Genomic DNA, 20,697 nt, shown 5'->3' with positions numbered 1-20,697 from the left:
CAATAATCCAAAATGTTCCGTGTTACCCTCTGAGAATGAGTGGAGATTCTACATATTAGCACAAAATAAGGCAGCCCACAAATTCTGCAGTAATTGTATTACTTCTGTGTGAAAACCACTGTTGAACACATATCAAGACTGTTATTATTTAGGGATTCTCTCTCTTGTTAACAAAGGAGTTCTTCTAGGTCATTCCTTTTCTCTCCATCAAACAGCAGCACTCCCCAGCCACCTGCCCCATAAGCTTCTGGATGAGATGCTGGATGAAGGCAATACCTCACTGCTCCATCATTGCTTCCACATTACTCCCCCCTCCACCCTGAAATCCAAAAAGTATTCCCTTCATGGAAATGCAGACAAATTGTATTACTGAGCTGGCTCAAGAACTTTATTCCTAGCAAGATTAATTTGTAATTGCTTTAAGCCTAATTAAAATTAAGATCATATTAAAGGTTCACTACCACACTTGATCATTGCAAAGGAGATTATAAATTGAAATAGTGTTGGGGACCAGGGATAATGCACTGCTGAATGAATGTGGCATTTTTATCAACAGCAAAAATTTTTTCTTTGTGCTTTAAATTATTGAATGATGCAACCTTATGAAGTGCTGAATGCAAAACTACTCATTTGCTTTAGGAGTATGAGTAGGAGCTAATGTAGTGCAAACAATGAAGGTTGATCACAGATTCCTCATTTGCATCTGTACCAATTGCAGAGCATACACTTCCCAGTTCATAGGTATCATCCTCTTCTTGGAAACTACTATCCTGCTTCAACCTGCCATCTCACCAGTTTATGGGAGCACTCCTCAGTCTGCCTCCTCAAAATTAACTGGATTAGCAAAAATCCATTCCTTAAATTGTTGAAGGCAGCTGGGTTTGCCAGCTAGGGACAGGGGAACACACACACAAGTTGCTGAGCTGGCAGGTCAGAAGAAGTGACAGCATCTGGTAGGAGAATGGTGAGAGGGCTCTGGAAGCGGCAGCTCCACCGTGTGAAGCGGTCGGAGCAACAAACATTGCAAAATTCCTCTGGAAAGGCCTGACAGCTTGAGATGTGCAGCAGTGTGTTACAAGGACACGCATGGCTGAACAAATGAAAAAGGGTAATTCAGACCTCAAATACAGACCATGTTGATTAAATAACGAAGGACACTGCTTACAGCAGGAGACTAGGAATTAAGAGTCCCGAGCCCTACTCTCACACTGCTGCTGACTGCCTGTGTAACTGTAAACCAGGCACTTATAACTGAACTTTCTCAGTAAAACAGGATTAATAATATCCTCACATCCCTGTAAAGCTCCATGAAACCTCTGGATGCTGTGTGCTCTAAATGCAAGTATCACAGAAGTATTTATTAAAGGAACATGAGAAGGCTATTCACTACCGAAGTATGAGCTCCTTTGCTAGCTCTACATACTCATTAATCAAATGCATTTTATGCAAAATACTGGTGTCAGAGTTCAAGAAAGTTCTAAAGCAGACAGATTGGAGGTGGTTGCAAGAACTGTGATGAAATCAGGCAGCTGATTCAACTGCTTCTTCAAATGTTTGCAGTTTTTGTACAAAAAAGTCTAGTAAAACAACTGTCAGCAAAGAAAACTCCTGTGCTGAGAGAAATGTGTCAAGTCTGAGTGCAGAGTGAAGGAAGAGAGAAATTCCACAGTCAATTTGATAAGATTTTCTAGCCTTTAATTAGCCAGTTAAATGACTTACAGGAATATAAAGTAATGTAAAGCTTGTATGTAAATGGTACCTGTCCTGGACTGAGTGTAACGACATGGGCTGTTGAGTTCCTAAACTTGGGAAAGTGTTTCAGATCAGGGTTGGCAACGTTGACTTTGCTGAATACGCTGGATTCCTCATAAGGGATCCTGGTAGGATAAAGGAAACTGGTGTCACCAGGTGGGAAGAGGTGCCATCTCTTCCTGAAAATAGAGAGAAGACAAAAATGTATTCAGTGCATGTCACTTACAGCAAAGAACTAAAGGCAGTAGCAAGGTTTTCAATAAAACATAAATCTGTCTTCGCTGTGTGAATCTCCTACGCAGTGAGAACACAGGCAGTGCTTACAGGCTGTCTCCTGAAAGTGTTTTTAAAATATTCCACTTTTTAATTTTTTAGCTGAAAAGATTTACAGCTTCTCACCAATTATTTCTAAAAGGCAGATAACATAAAATTTTAAAAAAAGCTCTCCCATCTGGTTTCTCTGTCCTCCCTTTTACATGCAGCATTTACAGATGCTCAGAGAATTAAAATCTGCTCTATAAACTAGTGGAAATAGTTTTGTTAGAGACAATGTATTTTTGTTCAGTGAATGAATGGCTTTCAAAATCCACGTTTGTTTTGAAAGGAGGGCATTGTGCATTTAGGATGGCAACAGTAAAAGGGTACAGACATGATCTTCTGTTTCCTATCATCACCTGGAGTACTTATGACGCTGTTAGTCATAAACCCTTCATTCTCAGTAAAAATCACCTTAATGCTCCCATGCCAAAGATGGCATAAATAAAACCCAGACACACCCATAGACATAAGCATCCTGAAACATCTGTATTTTTGTGTTATTAGTACCATATGATGAAAATGTGGCTTGTGTGGGCCACTGGGTTTAAGAACTTACTGATGTGACTAAATGCCCAGATGGAGCACAACAGGGTTGTTCTGTTCCTTGTCTGGGGACACTCATGTGCCAGGTTGCTCTCTATGTGCCCAAAGAAGCACGTGAATGCACCACAGTGCAGGACCAAGCAGAGCTGAGGCACAAACCTTGTTCTCAAGGGTTAATGTCTCTATTTCACTTACATAGGCCAGATCAAAGGGAAAAAAAAAAGAATATGCCAGAACTGGTGGTGCCAGTTTTATGGGTACTATAAATGAAATATCTTAGTGGGTACATATGTTATTTAGAAACAGAAGTTTTATATGGTGGTACTTTAGGTGATAGAAAAAACCAGAAGGAATACACAAAGAGAGAATTTATTACATTTAAGAGGTGCCAGACAAACATGACCCATACACCAAGCAATGGAAAGGTAAAGGCAGCACTTTATAGCCCAGCTGGACAACTTGTGCAGCTCTCCTCTTTGTTTTGGACTCTAGCGAGAGCTTTTCTTTTTGTTCCTTTTCCTTGGTATTCACTTCTTGCTTTTTGTCTACTGCTTCTGGTTGTCAGTTCTAAGTCACGGATCTGAAAATAGGAGAAAAGCAACTAAGTGGTACAAAACCAGAAGAGACAGGAACAGAAGAGATAGGAGTAGCAGGATAGCCAGAACTGGAGAGACCAGCACAGATGGAAGTGCCATAGGCCGCCGACATTTCTTGGTAATTACCAAAGCTATTGCTGGGCACAAGCACAAAACCAGTTCTTCTAAAACTCAAGCCTTGCTGCAACTTTATTTTGCCCTCCAAGCTAAATTCTCTGAAGGGGTGGAGAATGACTAGGTTAGGAGGCTCAGGGTTAATCCTGCAGGCTCATGACAAAGCAATATCATGAAGCAAAATATTAAGAAGCCCGAGGGATGCAAGGAGGAAATTCAAGATAGCAACAAAGGGCTAAGGAGTCATCCCTGGCTTTCCTGCAAAGGCAAATCTATTTAAGTTTAGCATAAGCTTATATTCTTTTACAAAGCTTGTCTTGTTTGCGAGTCTCAAAAGGGAATCTTTCTGCTCTGAAGAAGAGCACACGATTCACAAGCTTGTGGAAGTTTGCAATCTATTTAAAAGCTTTGCTCTTGAAGAAGAAAACAACTTTGTCTTTTCAGGCCGTGCAAAGGCTTTAGACTTCTTTCCCTGAGAGGAACAAGGATTTTGTTCTACTAGAGGGGGAGGAAGTGTCTTGGGAAGGCAGACAAAACTGCTACGTGATGCTGGGACGCTGGCTGGAGTTCAACACCTAAAGGTAGAGATCAAAGAGGTTTGGCAGGTATCACGTCTGCTAGATCACTGTACTTATTTAGCACACCCAGTATTTAGGGGGATCCTTAGAAGATATTTAGGCATTTAAATCTCATGGTTCGCAGTGAGACTTCTGGCTCCTGAATACACTTAAGTGTCTGGACTTCAATGCACAAGGCTTACTGATGTGATCTGAAGTGTACAAGGACTGGCTGCAGCACTGTGCAAGGCTGAGGAAGGCTTCTGGAGTGTCTCTGCTGCACATCCACCCAAGGATTTCAGGGCCATTTAAAAATGTGAAGGAAAACCCACCTGGGAGCTAAACAGAGTTACCCTTCTTAGAGATAAGATGATGATGAATTCATTTCCCTGAAGCCTTAAAGCCAGTCAACCTGTGGCACTGCCCAGCTAGGAGCCAGCACACCTGAATTCCAATCCTGCACCTTCATCACACCACCACCACTGTGATTCTACTGTTCTATAAAATGTCAGAATAATTAATCTCATTGAAATCCCACTAGCAATTTACTCCTTCCACTCCATAGTATCAAACCTAAAAAATGTGTACAATGTTTTTGTTACCCTAGCACTACTCTAGCAATAATAGATAACAATAAAAAAAAAAAAAACCCTGAGGCCAACATGCAAGGAAAGGAAAAAAAAAAAAATGGGGAAAAAAAAAGACAGCAGGCAAACAGGCAGAAAGATACAGCAACAAAGTCACACGCTCCCACATGAGTTTGGACCCTCAAATGTCCCTTTCAACTTTGCTCACAGCTAGCTGCTTCCATCCTGATGTTCCCTTTTTAAATTAATTCTAGCAGGCTATTAGAGGCTCTTGCACAGAGAATATTGTAAAAGTCTAAAGGAGTTTATTTCTATTTTGTTTCGGGGTTTTTTATTTTTACCTTTTTATCTCCTAATTCCAAATTCCTGAATTCATAATTACTAGGAATGTTTATTATTGAATTACATAACACATAGATCAGAAAATAAAACTGTGATAGCTCTATGACCAAGCCAAACTCCAACCCCCTCAAGTTCTGCCATTTCCTGTAGAACAGTTATGATGCTCTTCAATCATTGAGAGCTCAGAAAACCAAAATAATCAGGACCTAGAATTAATACTCAAAGAGTCCAAAACTAGCTTTAAGCATAGTATAACTCTCCCCTATATTTGCTGTACGTATATGCACTTGTTACCTTCCTTCTACTTGCAACACTAAGTTGCAGCCATAGGAGTCCAAATGGCAGGGGGTGTTTGCTCCTTCAGAACCAATCCAAAGCGTGCTCTCTTTTCCACCTCTTCCAGGAAAACCAAAGTCAGACCACCTTATATCCTACAGCAACAAAAAGGTTATATATGTAAGCTGTTGAACTGATTCACGTCCTACCCTCAGTTCTCAGTCTCCCATCTTCTCCTTCCATTGCTCAGTCACTCCATATCCACTGCAGCTGTTGATCCTTGGTGGGGTTCTGGAGCATGCATGGCCTGTGCCCCTTCCTCCAAAATTATCCTCTCTAGCAGCATTTCTTCTGCTGACTTTCTTCTTCTGACTACACAACCTCCTAGATCTCTGTCTCCAGTTCTCACCCCTCCCTTTCACATCACTCAAGTTACCCCTTTGCTTTACAGAAGGACTGTCCAAATGCTCATGGCCACATTGGGCTTGTTGTCCTTTTCAAACACTCCTTTTTAACTTTCTCCACTCTTAACCATCCACTCAAGCTCAGGATTCCCTTTAGAAAAATTCTGATATATGGCATTTAAAAAAGAATGAAAGAAAGAAAGTAAAGAAAAATTCCTATTCCCTTTTCAAATCAATTTGATAATGCATGTGGCACATTTGCTCTATCTTTGCTCCTATCTCAGCTTTCTCCACGTACTCTGGGAACACACAGACTTTACCCCATCTCTGACCCAGTGTTATGCTGCTTTTTTAAAGTTTTCTTATTATTTAATGGACACATTTGCAACTGCAGAGACAGTGAACTTGAAACAACTTGACTACGTGGCGAGAAAGGGCAGAACAGGCATGCATATGTTACAAACACAGTCCTGGAGCCTTCCCATCTGTTGATCCTCCCACAACCAATCCCTTGGGGACGATGAGGCACAGCGACGTATTTTTCAGACAGTCCAAGAGTTTTGCAGAATGGTTCTGGACAGCTTGGATAAAGCTTTCCCATGTTTCTACAGCTCACCCTGCCACCTGCAGGGCCTGATCATTTGTTTATTGGAAAGCACTTGAAGTATACTGGCCAGAGATATTGGTGCCTTTTGGCTGGAGCCCCAGACTGAGCCACAGGAAACAGAAATTAAACTACTGGCTTCCTGATGGTCTTGGGCAAATCACTTCATCTCTGAGCTTTATTTTTCCTTTCTTGAAAAGGAAGATAATGGTATTTGTTCCATTTCAGTAGAGCACTTTGGGGTCATTCACATCACCTGACTTTAGTAACCTAACTTAAGCTTGGCTCCTGCTGTAGTCAAAGCACTCTCAATCACACCTTGGAAAAGCCTCTCCCTTTTTGCCATCTATAAAGAGAAAATAGGAGTCTGGCCTCCTAATTTAAGCATGTAAGCTAGCTGCTCGCAGACAGTGGATGACTGTCCTTTTTCAAGATCTAGGGATGAGGCAAACTAAAGCTAGACATTATGAGGATAACTTCACCATGACTCTGTATCAGGAAACCCTCAAAATGAGCAATAGCCTTCCCAAAAATTAGGTTTTGCTAAAGATTTTGAATTTCAGAGTTATTGATTTTAAAGATATCATTTGAAAAAAAATGCAGAAGCATAATATAAACATTTGTCAAAGACAGTAAAAGATCAAAAAGAAAAAGTTGATCCTATAGATTTCAGCAGCCATAAAATTTAAAATCCAATACAACTATTTCAGTGAAAAAGTTAAGCGTTACACCATCTCTACACTTTAATCTCACACCTAAATAGTTTTTGTATTTTGTTACAATTTAAGTGGGAAGAAAGCACACATAATCAATATTAGATTTAAAAGAACTTTTTCAAAATGTTGCTGCTGTAGTAAATAGTTGAAGCGATTATGGGTAAAATAGTTTTTAACCAATGAACTGAAAAGGAACTGGTAGTATTACTGAAATCTTGTCACAGTGGGTTCCTTTCCTACAATAAAAAACGACAGTAAGAAGAAATGTACTAAAAGGTGTTCCAACCATAACAGATGGCACATTACTTGTGAATTATATTTATTTCATTTGCTGCTTATAATGAAGTTAATCTGTACCCGTATGTCACTTTAAAAGGTCTCATTTCTATTTAAACTTCATGCATGTATCTTGCTTCTGATTTATATCTCAAATTCTGTAATGAAATATCAACTGAACAAAAAACGTAAGATGCTAGATATTGCTCATAGATTAGAATAATGGAATCATTACCTTAGCCCACACAACTGTAAATGATAAACAGTGCAATCTAAATTTCAAACAACTTCTAAATGGCCCTATTAATCACTATAAATAACAGTGCAGTTGGCCTTCTTTTCCCCTTCAAATCACCTTACGTAAATCTAAATAAAATCTAGAAAGAAAAAAAGCAGTTATCATCAAATTCACACAAGAATGGAAGAGAATTTCTACAAAGAACTCTTTTGGCTGGTATAAATTGTGTAGCAGTGTTTCAAAAGCCATATGAGTCTGGAACTGATGGATGCATTTCACTCCCATGCCTGTGAAAATGACAGATGACACACACCATATTTGCTTGCATAACACCGTTGATTTTTTCCTTCTCAGATTCTGCTTTTAAAAAAATCCACGGCATAACCATTATGTGTATCTATTCTAAAACTGCAGTACAATCTGTTGCTTGTCATAGGTCAGGGGATCAGGTTGTGGTATGACACCTGCGCAGAAATGCAATTCCTGGAGCCTTAACTTTATTCTTGAATGGGGGCAAGGGGAAGAAGGAGGTTAGGAAAGTTATTGTTTTCTTCAAGTGTGTTTTTAATGACCAAATGAAGCAGCAGGCTGTTGAGGCCTTCTGAGCTGCTATTATCTTTTGCCCTAAAACATAGGAAAATGCTGTCTGTCGAGGCAGTTTAAAAAGAGAAGATCAAGACAAGACCACAGAAAGAGGAAGTCGTGCGAAGATCTGGGGAAGCCTGAAACATCCCTGGAGCTCTCGACTTAGTTCAAGAAACATGAACCAGTATCAGTCATGCAGCCCAAGTTTATGTGATCCTGATTGTGTTTCAGTGTGCTTAGGAAGGGCAGGAAGAAAGAAAGGTAAGATGATCTCTGTGTTCAAACCACAGAACAAGGAGACAGTCTGAAAAAAGGCTGATTACTGATAAATACCAATTTTACTGGTATAAAAGAATAAAATACATATAAGGAGTATGGGAAATGCTTTCTGACAAAATAATTAATTTGAAGGTGCTTAACAGTTTGTACTCTCTGACATCCCAGTGATACAGTTTTTGCAGGGAATTATGGATTCCATTTCCATCTTTCAAAGTATAGAAACGAATAAGGCTTCATTTACTACTCTCTTCTTATATCTTTTGAAAATGTACACCTTTTGTATAGCTATCCTTAATTTTGCCTGCTTACAATTTGCAAGGAGAAGTAGCAGGAATGTAGATGAACCAATACATAGAAATAGCAGATAGACACAGAGAAAATAAAAGAAAATACCCCAGGTAGGTGTCCTGCATTCGGTAATTACCATAGATTACGTATTTCCATGTATTTTACTGTCTTCACAGAAAATAGAGGTATAATAATGCTGCAGACTCAGACTCCTCCTCACAAACAGTTAATCTAAATACATTAAGGAAAGGAACTGTGCTACTTGAGAAAATGAGCCACAAGCCAAAACATGGAGCAAAACCATGTTACAGCCCTGTTGCTACAAGCAAACACATGCCATCAAATCCTCTCTCCTGAGTGAAGCTGTTAATTAGGGCACCATGCAGGTACCAGGTGGATCTGGGGCAGCAGCAGGGTCTTAAGTTTGCAATATGCCAGGCCTGCCAGCTGCCTTTCCTCTCTACTCCCTATTACTACTTCATGTTCATACCTTCAGCAGAGGTGCAGAGGTGGTGTTCATTTGCCGAGGTCACACACACGACTGGGTGCTCCCCAAGCCTGCTCAGTCACAAAATGGTGCTGGGCTAAATGGGAAGGAGAGTACTGCCAATCTGGTAGCTGGTTTTGTCACTCGGGGTGTTGCTTTTAAACTTATAAGGAGATACAGAATTGTAGATGGCTGCCACTTGGTACTAGTTCTCCACTAGCCTGACAGCCAAAAGCTTTTATTTCAAAATTTTAAAATAAATGGCCAAAGGAGCAGAGTGGGGATAGCAGTAGAGGTTTCAGAAACTACACTAGACAATTTGCAATGGTTAAACTCAGAAGAGATAATATTAATGGTTTACCTGGAAGATTTCTGGCTTGTCTTCAAATATCCTGGCAATGTATTTGTAGTCAGCGTAAGCCCAGTATTTCGAGGAATCGTAACAACTGAATGGTCCAGAGAGACAAGAAGGCTGCCCACAGCTCCAAGCCAAAAACTCTTCAAGTGTAGCCTCCACGTAGCTACACCTGGTTTCAAACTGGGGAACTAGAGCAACAAAAGGAAAGCCCAATATTACATGAGCATTGAGTACAGAAGCAGTAAAAATAATACATAGTTTGTCTCTCAGCTCTGGTTAAATGCAACATGAGAGATGAAGAAGGACTAGGTGGTTTGACTATGGTCAATAAAATGGTTCTCATCACCTAACTCAAAATGAAAGTCTGAGACTATTGCTTTTTCATTAAGGTTTAAGTGAATGACTGTTACCTTGAACTTGCTGTGAGACAAAAGCACACCAATAGTTACTCTTGTTCTTCAGCACAGTAACTCAATAATACGCCCAAGTTCCCTAAACAACTTCGCTTCATCTCCCTTCCTAAGTGGGAGCTGCAAATGTACATGTAACTATTTGTGTACTCTTTATTTTGTCTCCATGGATTTATGCAGATGGACATGTTCATCTCACCCTTTCCCTAAAGCAATAACCAAACCAGCATGGTAATGTATAGAAAGTAAATTATGGAACCACACACGTGCTGCCAATGATCCATCTAAAATGCTGTGTGCCCTTATTTTTCATTTGGGACTGACAAAAGCATATTGCAGTGTTCTTGGCAGACACAAAAAGTATTTACCAGCAGTGTTTTGCTCCCATCATGCTTTGGTCAGGCTGACTGATGCAGCCTTACAGCTCAAGGTCAGGTCACTTGGAAGTTCTACAAGATAACCCACATCACAGTATACTTTAATTGCACTTAATCAAAGATCCTCATTTCCCACAGCCACTAATCGTGCCAGCTTCAAAGAGACATCCAATGTTAAAAAAAATATTACTTTACTATAACTACTACTGAGGAAAAATTACTGCAGCCTGCATGAATAACAATGACAGAGCTGCAATTTAACCTTGTGTAACTTGCACAGAGCTGCACAGAAATGGGATCCTTTCACTATTGTGCAGCAGCAGCAGCTCTTCGTTCTTTACCAGTTTCATTTTGTTACCGCAGCAATTCCCATAGAGTATCATACATTTGTTCTTATTCCCTTTGGGCAGGAAAACAGCTTTTATAAACCTTTATCACCATTATTTTGCTATTTTCCATTGTAGTAGCCTAGGTAGTGGTTTCCTTCCCCACACTATCAAATCATTAACTAAAAGTGTCAGATAAGCCTCGCTATTCAGTAACCCATAACCTGGGTCTGTGCAGTAGAAAGGCTCCCTACCTAAGGGCTGCATACAAGTCATATAAATTACCTGCAATAACCAAAAACCTCTATATCTGATCCTGTGTCTGTGCTGCAGTCCCTCTCCTGATACCCAGTTATTAATGCAATGCACATCATTCTACTAAGAGATGGTCTGAGGGAAAAATTAGATAAAAGACACAAGCACTACTTGAAGGTGGTTCTATAGCTGTATTACTTTTATGAGAACAAAGAGCTCCTAGGACACTGCCTATTTTCCAAGATAACTCAGGAGCAAATGTTTTAAAGGCAAGAAACATGCTCTTTCTACCTCACAGTCTCTTTCACTCTGAGGTTCATAAAAAAAAAAAAATCCAACTATGAAATGCAAGACTGTCTTGTAGGATACAATCTCTTTGGGACAGGGTTCTTGCTTTGATTTATAACTTGTTCAGTATCAAGGTGTGCGTGCTCATGGAAAAATAAATAATAATAAAAAACATATTCAGGCAATCTAAAGATTGCTTAGATGAGCTTGTAGGCTGCAACAAGGGTGAAAATGTTAGCAATGAGCAACTAAAAGCAAGAACATTATTAACCAGTTTGCTAATACTTAATGACTAAAAGCTGAAGGTGTTTTGTAATTGACAAATTGCAGATTTAGCCATGCAAGTCTAAAGTAGGCTGCCAGTTCTGTCTGATGTCATGGTATCTGAAGGCATAACAATCCTCCTGTCTCCCACTTAATGCAACAGATTGAAACACAGGGAGAAAGAGAGGGAAAAAATGGTTTCTCAAGAAGAAGTTCCCCTCCTTAGTTAAGGTCTGGACCTGACAGACACCAACTCCTGTTTTTCTCAGGAAGAGTGTATGCAATGTATACTAAGGCAAATGTAAGGGGAAAAAAGCATAATAGCCTTAGAAAATACCTAAAACTCCAGTAAGAATGCAAGTGAAATATCTCCTCCATTTCTTTAAAGAAAACCAAACATCTATTCACAGGAGTGCTGGGGAATTACAATTATTTAAACAAATAATCCAAGCAAGAAATAGCCATTTCATACTATAACAAAGCACAGGCATACTCACAAACAAAAAAACTGGCCATCCACATCCAACTCCAATAACCACCTCAAATCTCAGCTTTATGCAACATTTAATCAGTGTGCAGCATTTGTACTGTATTTTCAGCCTCCTATTCAGCTACTGAATCTATAACCACCTTTACATCCCCCCTATATCAAACCTCAGGGGCCTGAATTCTTCTGCCATCCTTAGTGGTAAAACCTCTTGGGCAGATGATCAAGTTGCAGCCCTTTTCTAACCAGCTGCATATCTGACAGCATCAGCTCTATCCAGCATCAATAACAGAAATTTCCTCCAGAGATCTTGTGACTCATAAACTGATCAGTATGACAACTTCTTGTTCTCTCCAGCTTCTCCACAGTAAACTCATTGTTTATTCATTTTACTCTACAACCACAGAAAATGGTCAAAATAAGAAATGGCTACATACAGAAATCAGTTTTGTGTAAGCTTTCTTCTTACTTTGTACTTGCTGATTTGCTCCAGGTAGCCATCAGATAGATGGGCTATAATGCTGCATTTCCTCTGTCAGAAACTAGACTTCTGCAGCTTTTGCCCACCCTTTATCCCACATGAGAAAAATAAATCTTTTAGCGTGGCTGGAACTAGATGAATAGGGATTTCCTGATTAATAGCGCCTTCATTGTTGTTGTAATGAATGCTGGTACTCTCTCTGGAGGTATCTTATCTCTGTCAATGCTTAATGCTCTGATTGTATTTTTTTCCCCCTCTTATAGACCCATACTGTTTAACCTGTGTAATCAGACAGAATACTATCAAACACACAAACTTAGGTAGGTACAAATAATTCACACAAATAATACTGCTAGCTCCCATACCTTCCATGTTTCAAATGTGCCTTCCACATCCACGTGCCTTAGGAAATTAAAAACCTGCAAAAAAGGCAAATACAAAATCCACACAACTCCCAACCAGTTGCCCCATTTGCAATTCTCACTTTTTTATATTAAGGAATATTCAGTTTGGGAATCCCATCCAGGCTGCAGGTGTGGAACTAAGGAAAGATGAGAAATCGCTATAGTAAGAGGTTTCAAGTAATTTTGGTTCTTCCAGATGAACCTCATAGCTCAAATAACCTCAGAAACTGTGAAGGAACCATTCGAGTGACACCAAAATGTACCTACATGTAGGAGAATGGCTTTTTTTTTCCTGTTTCCAACACAGTGGCAGGAGTGGTCCCATCTAGTCTTAAGGCAATAAATCTATTGTAAACACGGAAGGAATATTCAGAAAGAGATCAATATGATTTTATTTGTATTTTTCTGTTGTTCTCCCTAACCACATGACTGCTACTGTTTCATCTAGGAAAGTTAGTTTGAAGAATGATAAGAAAGAGAGGCCCTCATTAAAAAATAGTGTTAAGCATTCAAGAGTGAGATCAACCACCTTCCAAATGACAGTGGCACATGAAATGTATTACATTATTTCAGACTTTGAGATGGCTTGGATAATGGCTTCACTAATATATCCTTACAATGCAAATTTTTTATAGCATCACAGGTCTCATTCAGCTACAATATAACCCCCGAAGGCTGTACCCATCTTCTTGAAGACAATTCTAGCTCACATTAGCATATAATGGAGATTCCTGGAGACAAATTCATTGCTGCATGGGGATTGATGCCTTTAGGAAAAAGAAAAATGCAGACAGATACTTCAAGATATAAAAGCCAATTTCAATCCACACTATATCCCTAGTGACTACAAGTTATTGTTAAGTGATGCCTCTTATTTACTTAGTATCAACCCCTGACTTAGCCACATAACACTCTATCAATCCCATCAGAAACTTTCCCAGCTGGCATACCCATTTGGCTCTCAAAGAGTGCCTACTAATTAATGGAGAGTAGGACCAAAATTATGCTTTTACCTGGTAGGCCTTGTGTGTTACAACTGAGATATTAACAAGGTATCAAAGAAAATGTCATATATGTATATATGTGACACCTTCCCTATCAGCAATGGGATGCCTTCCACGTGTAGTGCAAGAACTGGTTGGTACCTCACTGAACCACAGAGATATTGCCATGAAGATGTGTACCAACGTATTAATTCTACACCTCAGTTATCCCAACTGTAGAAAGCGAATAAATAACATCTGTTTTCCTAGGAATGGCACAGGAATCATCAATCCATGCCCATAAAATGATTTGAAATCCTAACATGCCAGGCATTTTCCCTCTAACACTTCTGTTTCACCACCCACTTCTCTTGCAAAAATTGAACATGCAATAACATGGTCATGATGCTGTGAAGAAAGCAAATTTCACACAGTGTTGTTAAGCAAGATAATGTGATGTAATCCTATTACTTTCACTGGAACTGCCAGACCCTCATCTGGAGTCTTTGTGCAGACTCTACATTCCAAAAAAGAGGTAGTCCAACTGAAGAAGGTTAGAAGACTATATAAAGAATAGCTAGGTGAGGTCTAAAACAACATGACTTACATAGAACATTTTTTAAAAACTGGATTTTTCTGGCCTAGGGAGAAAAAAAATTCTAAAGGGAGCCAGAATGCTTTATAGGCCAAAGGGAGAAAGTGCATGGCAAAATGTATTTTGGCATGCAGTTGGGAGGGCAAAGAATGTACAGGACACAAATAAAGCAATGCAAAACCTTTCAAGTGGCTAGCAGATTGTCACCTTGGAACACATTTCTAGTATCTTCCCTCCCTGGTTTGAAACTCTGTCTGTCCATGGACACATTATGACACACTATTGTAGGGCTACAGACAGAAAAAGTTGTAGTATTTAAAATCAAGTGCAAAAATTGTCTTTCTCTCATGGCATGTTCCTAGATGTCTAGTGAATCTGGAGGGTTAGTGGTGAAGTTACTGTACTGGAGTCAAATGATTTTCTTAACACCTTATACCTCTGCAGCATCTTTCATCACAGGACACTAAAGTACTGAAAATCACCACAGTCTTATAAAGCCTCAGGAGGAAGGTGCAAATTATCATCATTTTACAGATAAAAATCCCAAGGTAGACCAGCTATTTGGCTAATTCTTTAACACAGTTATGTTTGTGGATATGAAAGCTCAGCTCATGTGAACAATCTAATCATGGGTAAGACTGGACCAAAAGTACCACACTACAAAGGAAAACTGAGATGCTTGATTCTTATGTGTTAATGTTACCCACCAGACTTCCTACTAAGAATAAACACATGAGAAAGAGAAAGGAGAGTTTCACTGCTGGCCGAATTCCATGTCCTAAAAACAGCCTGCAGTGAAAAGCAACACACTAGAGAGTGAACAGTGGCAATGGAAAGGCAAACAATTGCATAACCTAAAAAAGAGAGTTGTGACATTAAGGCCTGTCCACCTCATTCTCACCTAAATCCACCGTCTTCAGTCCTAGCCTAAACTGGATTGTCTTTCCATCCAACATTGCAGAAAGGTATTTCACATTCCAGTGCAGGGCTGGCCAGTCAGCAACCATGTTACAGAAGACTGCAGGTTGCTGTAGAGACATCACAATTTCCTGGGCTTTCTCAGGAGTAAATGGTTTGACACCTTCACCTATGGAAAGAAAAAAAAAACAGCTGCAGAGATGTATGATTTATGACACATGAAGTGTTACCCACCATCTCCCACAGCGCAGGAAACATTAAGAACTAACACCTCCTTTGTTTATGATTGATTTATTACATTCGTAGATTTTTTTTAAGTCAACTTTATACTGCAAACATTGAAAGAACATTCTTACACTAAAGCTTAAAAGCAGTGTATTAGCACACGGAATGTGAAGCAAAAAATAAAAATAGGCACATGCTTAAAATTTTCACTTGTACCTTAGGCAATAAAGCACCACTGTAGCCAAACTGTTTAGAATTAGGCTAACAATAAAATAACCTTGCAAATAACGTCCAGAGTTTAGAGAACATAAATTTTATGAGTTATTCTTTCTGCATGGGATTCTTTCCAAAGTGTAGTGCATTTTCAGAGATAGCAAACCAGCTTCCTGTGCATTTGATTTAAACGGAGGAAGAGTAGCATAACCAAACCAGCAGGTATTTTTCAAGTGTTTTAAAATTTCATTGACAGAAAACTTACAAAAAGGAAATTGTGCCGATCCAAGAACTAAACTAACCCAAGATTTCCATTTAGTCCTTTGCTGTTAGAGATTTATATGCCCCACTGAAACTGTCAAGCCAAAATGCTGGCAACCTTGAATAAACTCAGCACTTCCAGAACAACTTTTCTTTAGGGACATATTGAGAAGGAAAATCTGTTTATTTTAAATGGAATAACATAACAGTTCCATAGAGATGAGGAGGTGGACTACAGCTTCAGATCATAAAAAAACCCATTCATTATTTTAACCTCTATTGAAGTTAACTCATCCAGAATCTGTATCTGTAAAATGCCTAAGATTTAACACACTGAGTTGATACGTATGGCTCCCTATGACTTCTAGCAGCTTACTTCAAATAAACAAACCAATTCAATCCAATCACTCCATTTAGGGGTCAAATTACGGTCTGGCACGCACAATTAGTTAAATAAATACAGAACAAGAAAATTTCCTTTACTGTTGGGTGCTAATTTTGCCTGTTGTTCCTCCCCATGTGTGGGACAGGTAACGGAGAACCAGCCAGTCCTACACAGGGCAGCCCCGTGGTGCCAGCTGGGGGAAACACAAAAGAAAACCCACTGAGAACGAGGTCACTGAGGACGGTTCTACAGCATTAATTCAAATATAAGTTTAAAATAAATCTATGCATGCTGAAGTGTGAATGGCAGGAATAAGAGGAGCCCTGTGCATGCTGTGTGCTGTATCTCTTTGGTTACTTTTGCAAGTCCCACTTCTTTCGATAGGGTTTATACTCTTGCATAGCTGTGCTTTTTAGTTTTCTAAATTAAGCTATCTTCACACAAATTCAGTGGGAGGTATCAGGGCTGGAGTTTCCTATAGTCAAGGGGTCTCTTCTCCCACAGACTTTCAGGGAAACTGAATCCCTCTCTTTTCACTCATGAAAGGTCCTTCATGAAGCTTTAAAACTGAAGACCTCTGATATTTTATGTTCACGGAACATGAAATTTTTTAATGGTTTCTCTTTCTTAAGGGTGATGACAGGAGGTAGTTTGGATTTTGGTTTGTTTTCCACAGTTCCTCTCATACGCAGAGCAACACTTGACAGGATGGTGTTGCTGTGACACAGAGATGTCTCTGACACTTGGCCTTCAGTCTCGCGCTCCAGCAACTTGCACAACCAGGACATAAGGAGGCCTCACGGGGACCGTATGTCTCACCATATGGTCTTCCCTGCCCCCGGGAGGGGGCTCTGGGGCTTTCCAAGGAATAGGTTAATATACCTGAGGGAGCAAGTCCAGAGAAGGCAGAGAGACCATCTGCAGACACAAGGGCACGTGCTGGTGCAGCTACCAGGAGCTGGTAGGAGGCACGGTAAGAGGTTAAAGCTCAGCATGTTTCTTTACAGTGATTCTGCTCAAGATCTAAGGCAAGACTCAGTCCAGATCTGAACACTCCTAGAGGATTTATAAAACTTCTGTCTTTCACCAGTGCAATTATAATATTGTACAGAGGTGGCTTTCACCATGTGGGAGCTGGCTGGCCTTGCCTACCTTTCAGATTTCCCAACTCATAAAAATGAAATTATTCCTGCTTAGGTCATGTTTATCACTGCACAGCTGTCTTTCTGACGACTCAATTTTTTTTGCTTTAAGGGTAGTACATTTAATTATTTTAGAGAATGTAAATCCAAATAAATGCAAGAAACTGGTGACACTTTTTTGGAGGATACTGTAAAGCTGACTTATTACAAAAGCTTCAGGTTTATCCTGTAATTTCACTCAACAAGTGGGTTGTGCCACAAAAGCTGAAATTTTACTGGAATAGACAGAAAGGCTCTTTGAAGCCAACTGTTGATTCCATGTGGCTTTCTAATTGGATTTCCACATGCGTATTGTGCTTTTGCAAGGTGTGGTTTTAACCACAGTGCATACACAGTGGGAAGCTCAGAGCTCCAGCTACTGGGAGTTCAATGCCAAACAACAAAAAAATTAGGCTAAATAGCCTCTCCTCTACTGAATGTTTGTCATGTCACCACCCTTTCTTCAGTTGTAAACCTATTTCCCTATAAAATTTAGAAAGAATGAAAGAGGACAGTCTGTCTTAGTAAGATGCTAATCATTCCTATCTTCAAACAGTACTAAAATTGTTGCTAAATAAGTATCTTCTCCTGATATCACATACAATACATATCATATAACCCACCGTGAAGTTTGAAATGTTTTACAAAATTTAAAGACTTAAATAAATGTACATTACGGGTTTTTGCAAAGACAAATGGGGATTCTTGCTAAATCTGTGTGAAGAATCTGTAAGCGTCTTGATTCAGTTTTATGTATTCCTTGGTGAGAACAGTTAGTTAAACATAATTCTTTCCCTATAATATTTGTCATGCATATCTAAGTGCCTGCTAGAGAAAAGAGACATGATAAAAGGTAAATATCATATACCAAATCAAATAGGCATTACGATAATTTGAAGAACTCTGCTTATGACCAACAGAGATTTCTGATGGAACTATATGCTGTAGGAGTAAGTTGAGAAGTAATTAAAAGATGTATCTGAATACAGAAGACCTTGAAGAGATATTAGCAGAATTATAACTTAAAATGATCTTTTCCTTAGTTATTGTTATTATAGCTTCACAAAGACCTTAAAAGCTGGGCTCTTGCTTCTCAGTATTTCCTAGCCTGAGATGGATGGTAACTGATTCCTAAGCAAAACTTGAGGTTGTATAGCTTATACATAAGTGCATACAGTTTGGACACAGATGCGTACAAGTAAAAATGTGTATAAATAAAATGTGTTGCAAAGAAGCAAAACATCCATTGCACACCTTGGGCTTTAAATATGAAATTCCTAGGGGAGATTGGGTAGCCAGAAAGAACTGAAATGCATATTCCCTTTCAAAAGAAAAGCTCTGTGGGAGTCTTCATTTTCTCAGTTGTAGTCTGATCCACAAAAGAAAAGGAATACTTTAAATTAGTTCTTTCTATCAGGCTCCACAAATGGTGTGGCTTCACAGCACAAAAGGAAGCAGGAATAATTTGTCTCATGTTTTGACTTTATACAAGGCATGTACAGAATCCAACCAGGAACTGAAAAAATGAACCAAGTTTTAGCTCAGGTTTTGTAACTGTGACAGCTTATATAATTGGCCAAAAACATAGGTGTTCTTTAGAAAGGGAACACACTGCAAAATACGGATCTACCAATTAAAAAAACAAAGCTCTCCAGTCATCTTTACATGAAGTACTGTCAAACATGAAGACTCATCGAGACTTAGCATTGAGGGCAGGTAAAAGAACAGTGATGAATTGGTCAAGTACTCTCCAGTAGACTTTGTGCTCCTAAGAGAAAAAATAATTTAATGTTTCTAAATAACAGTTTTTCTGAATAACTGAATGGGGTTTGGGAATAAAGAATTTAGCACAGCAGGCAGTCTGTCTAAAAGTGGACTTGATCAAAGTTGTTCAGAAGTTAAATGCACTGTCATTAAAAAGCTAAATGTACTGTCATTCTGTTAAAATAATTTAGCAAATTAGAAGAGTTTATTAGTGCATGGCAGTTGGCTTCTGCCAAAACACCCTGCTGCTTAAATATGAGATTTGAGAGGTATTAAAATAATTTTCTAAAAGAGGGAGTACAAGGAAATCCTGGTAAATGTATTTGGTACAAGCATCACTAACTTGTTTTTCTTGCAAATCTGTAATGCTTCCTTATCCTCTCTTCTTAAAAAAAAAAATTAAAAAAATTTAAAAATTGGCATTTTGAATACATTAATACAAAGTAGCCAGGTAACTCAAGAAATGACTTGGTTTGGAGGTCAGACTTAATGGTTTCACACTACATTGCCTCTGCACGTTAAAAAACAACTTTAAATAATCTGCATGTAATTACAACACTATGCACTATAATCAGCCTACTCTGGGCAAACAGGAATGTCTCTAAATACACACGTGTAGTTTTCAGGATAGGCTGCACAAACATCTAGGTATTACTTCCTGACCAGTTACTGCTGCTACTATTAGTTTTGGCTCTGGGAATGTTAATACTGCAAACACACACAGCCAGCAGGTAGCTAACCTAGATTTGCATAAATATTTTGGTTACTGAAGGAGAGGCAGAAGTTCATGGAGACTCTCAGGACAGACCAGTCTGCACTTGTAAAACTGGCACCTGAAGCTTAGTCTGGTAGCCTGCAGTCAACACACCCTTCCTTCCTCTCCTCACTGTGGAAGGAGGGCATCAAAAGAAAAGAAAGAGGCCAAACCAGGAATTTGGACTCACATTCCAGTCCTCCTGTGGCAGGGTTGAGCATCTTACAGTTTTTCTTACAGTAAGTCTAAGTGATTCAAGATATGAAGTAAGATAAGAGTGTGGGCTATGCCCTCAAACCTCAAACTGTCCTTCCGATAAAGCAAAGGAAATTGCTGCCAGACTCCTTAGGGTAGAGTAAGGGGTTGAGTCCAGAATACACCACTGGGAGGGACTTCCCGCCCCCATTCCAAATGACAGTGTGTCATCTCAAGCATACCTTTACGAAATTTTCCCCCTAAATCCTCACAGGCTCTTCCTAGAAAGCTCTTCCTGAACCCCTGGACAGCTTCTGCTGTTGTCTGTACTCCTTCCATCCTGTAGTGCATGCTTAGAAAGCAGTCATGTCGGTTTTCAGCTAATGAACTGAATATTGAATGATCTCGGCTCCACTGGTCTCCTCTAGCAGAAGAAATGCTTGGAGGAAAAGACTATGGTCTTTGACCAAAACCTTCCACCAGGAAATAAAAGGGCAGACTTCCCTGTTTTTCCTTATGCTAGGCTACCACAATTCCACCTTTCTGTCTGTCTGCAGGGTGTAAATTAGACTCACCTGCTGCTGAGGAAATTTAGTGGCAAAGCCATTTCT

At 39.4% G+C, this 20,697-nt stretch overlaps 1 protein-coding gene across 3 annotated transcripts in view; it reads right to left on the bottom strand.

Annotated features, from left to right (window-relative positions):
* The window catches only part of HSPBAP1 (HSPB1 associated protein 1), a 37,427-nt gene that overhangs the window by 10,187 nt on the left and 6,543 nt on the right, over positions 1–20,697 (bottom strand). For 2 of the 3 annotated variants that reach the window (XM_018072699.2, XM_018072700.2), the window contains exons 2-5: positions 15,092–15,277; positions 9,324–9,508; positions 5,104–5,240; positions 1,760–1,931 (exon numbers count right to left, since the gene is read on the bottom strand). In XM_018072699.2, the coding sequence (XP_017928188.1) occupies positions 1,760–1,931; positions 5,104–5,240; positions 9,324–9,508; positions 15,092–15,277 (680 nt within the window). Of the gene's footprint in view, positions 1–1,759; positions 1,932–5,103; positions 5,241–9,323; positions 9,509–12,573; positions 12,628–15,091; positions 15,278–20,697 lie in introns of those variants that run through there. The other variant, XM_018072701.2, reaches the window with a different exon arrangement.

Source organism: Manacus vitellinus, unplaced genomic scaffold (assembly GCF_001715985.3).
Source record: "Manacus vitellinus isolate BGI_N305 unplaced genomic scaffold, ASM171598v3 scaffold_22_pilon, whole genome shotgun sequence".
NCBI classification, from domain to species: domain Eukaryota; kingdom Metazoa; phylum Chordata; class Aves; order Passeriformes; family Pipridae; genus Manacus; species Manacus vitellinus.
The sequence above is the reverse complement of the archived record's forward strand: the minus strand, read 5'-3'. Positions and strand labels throughout refer to the sequence as shown.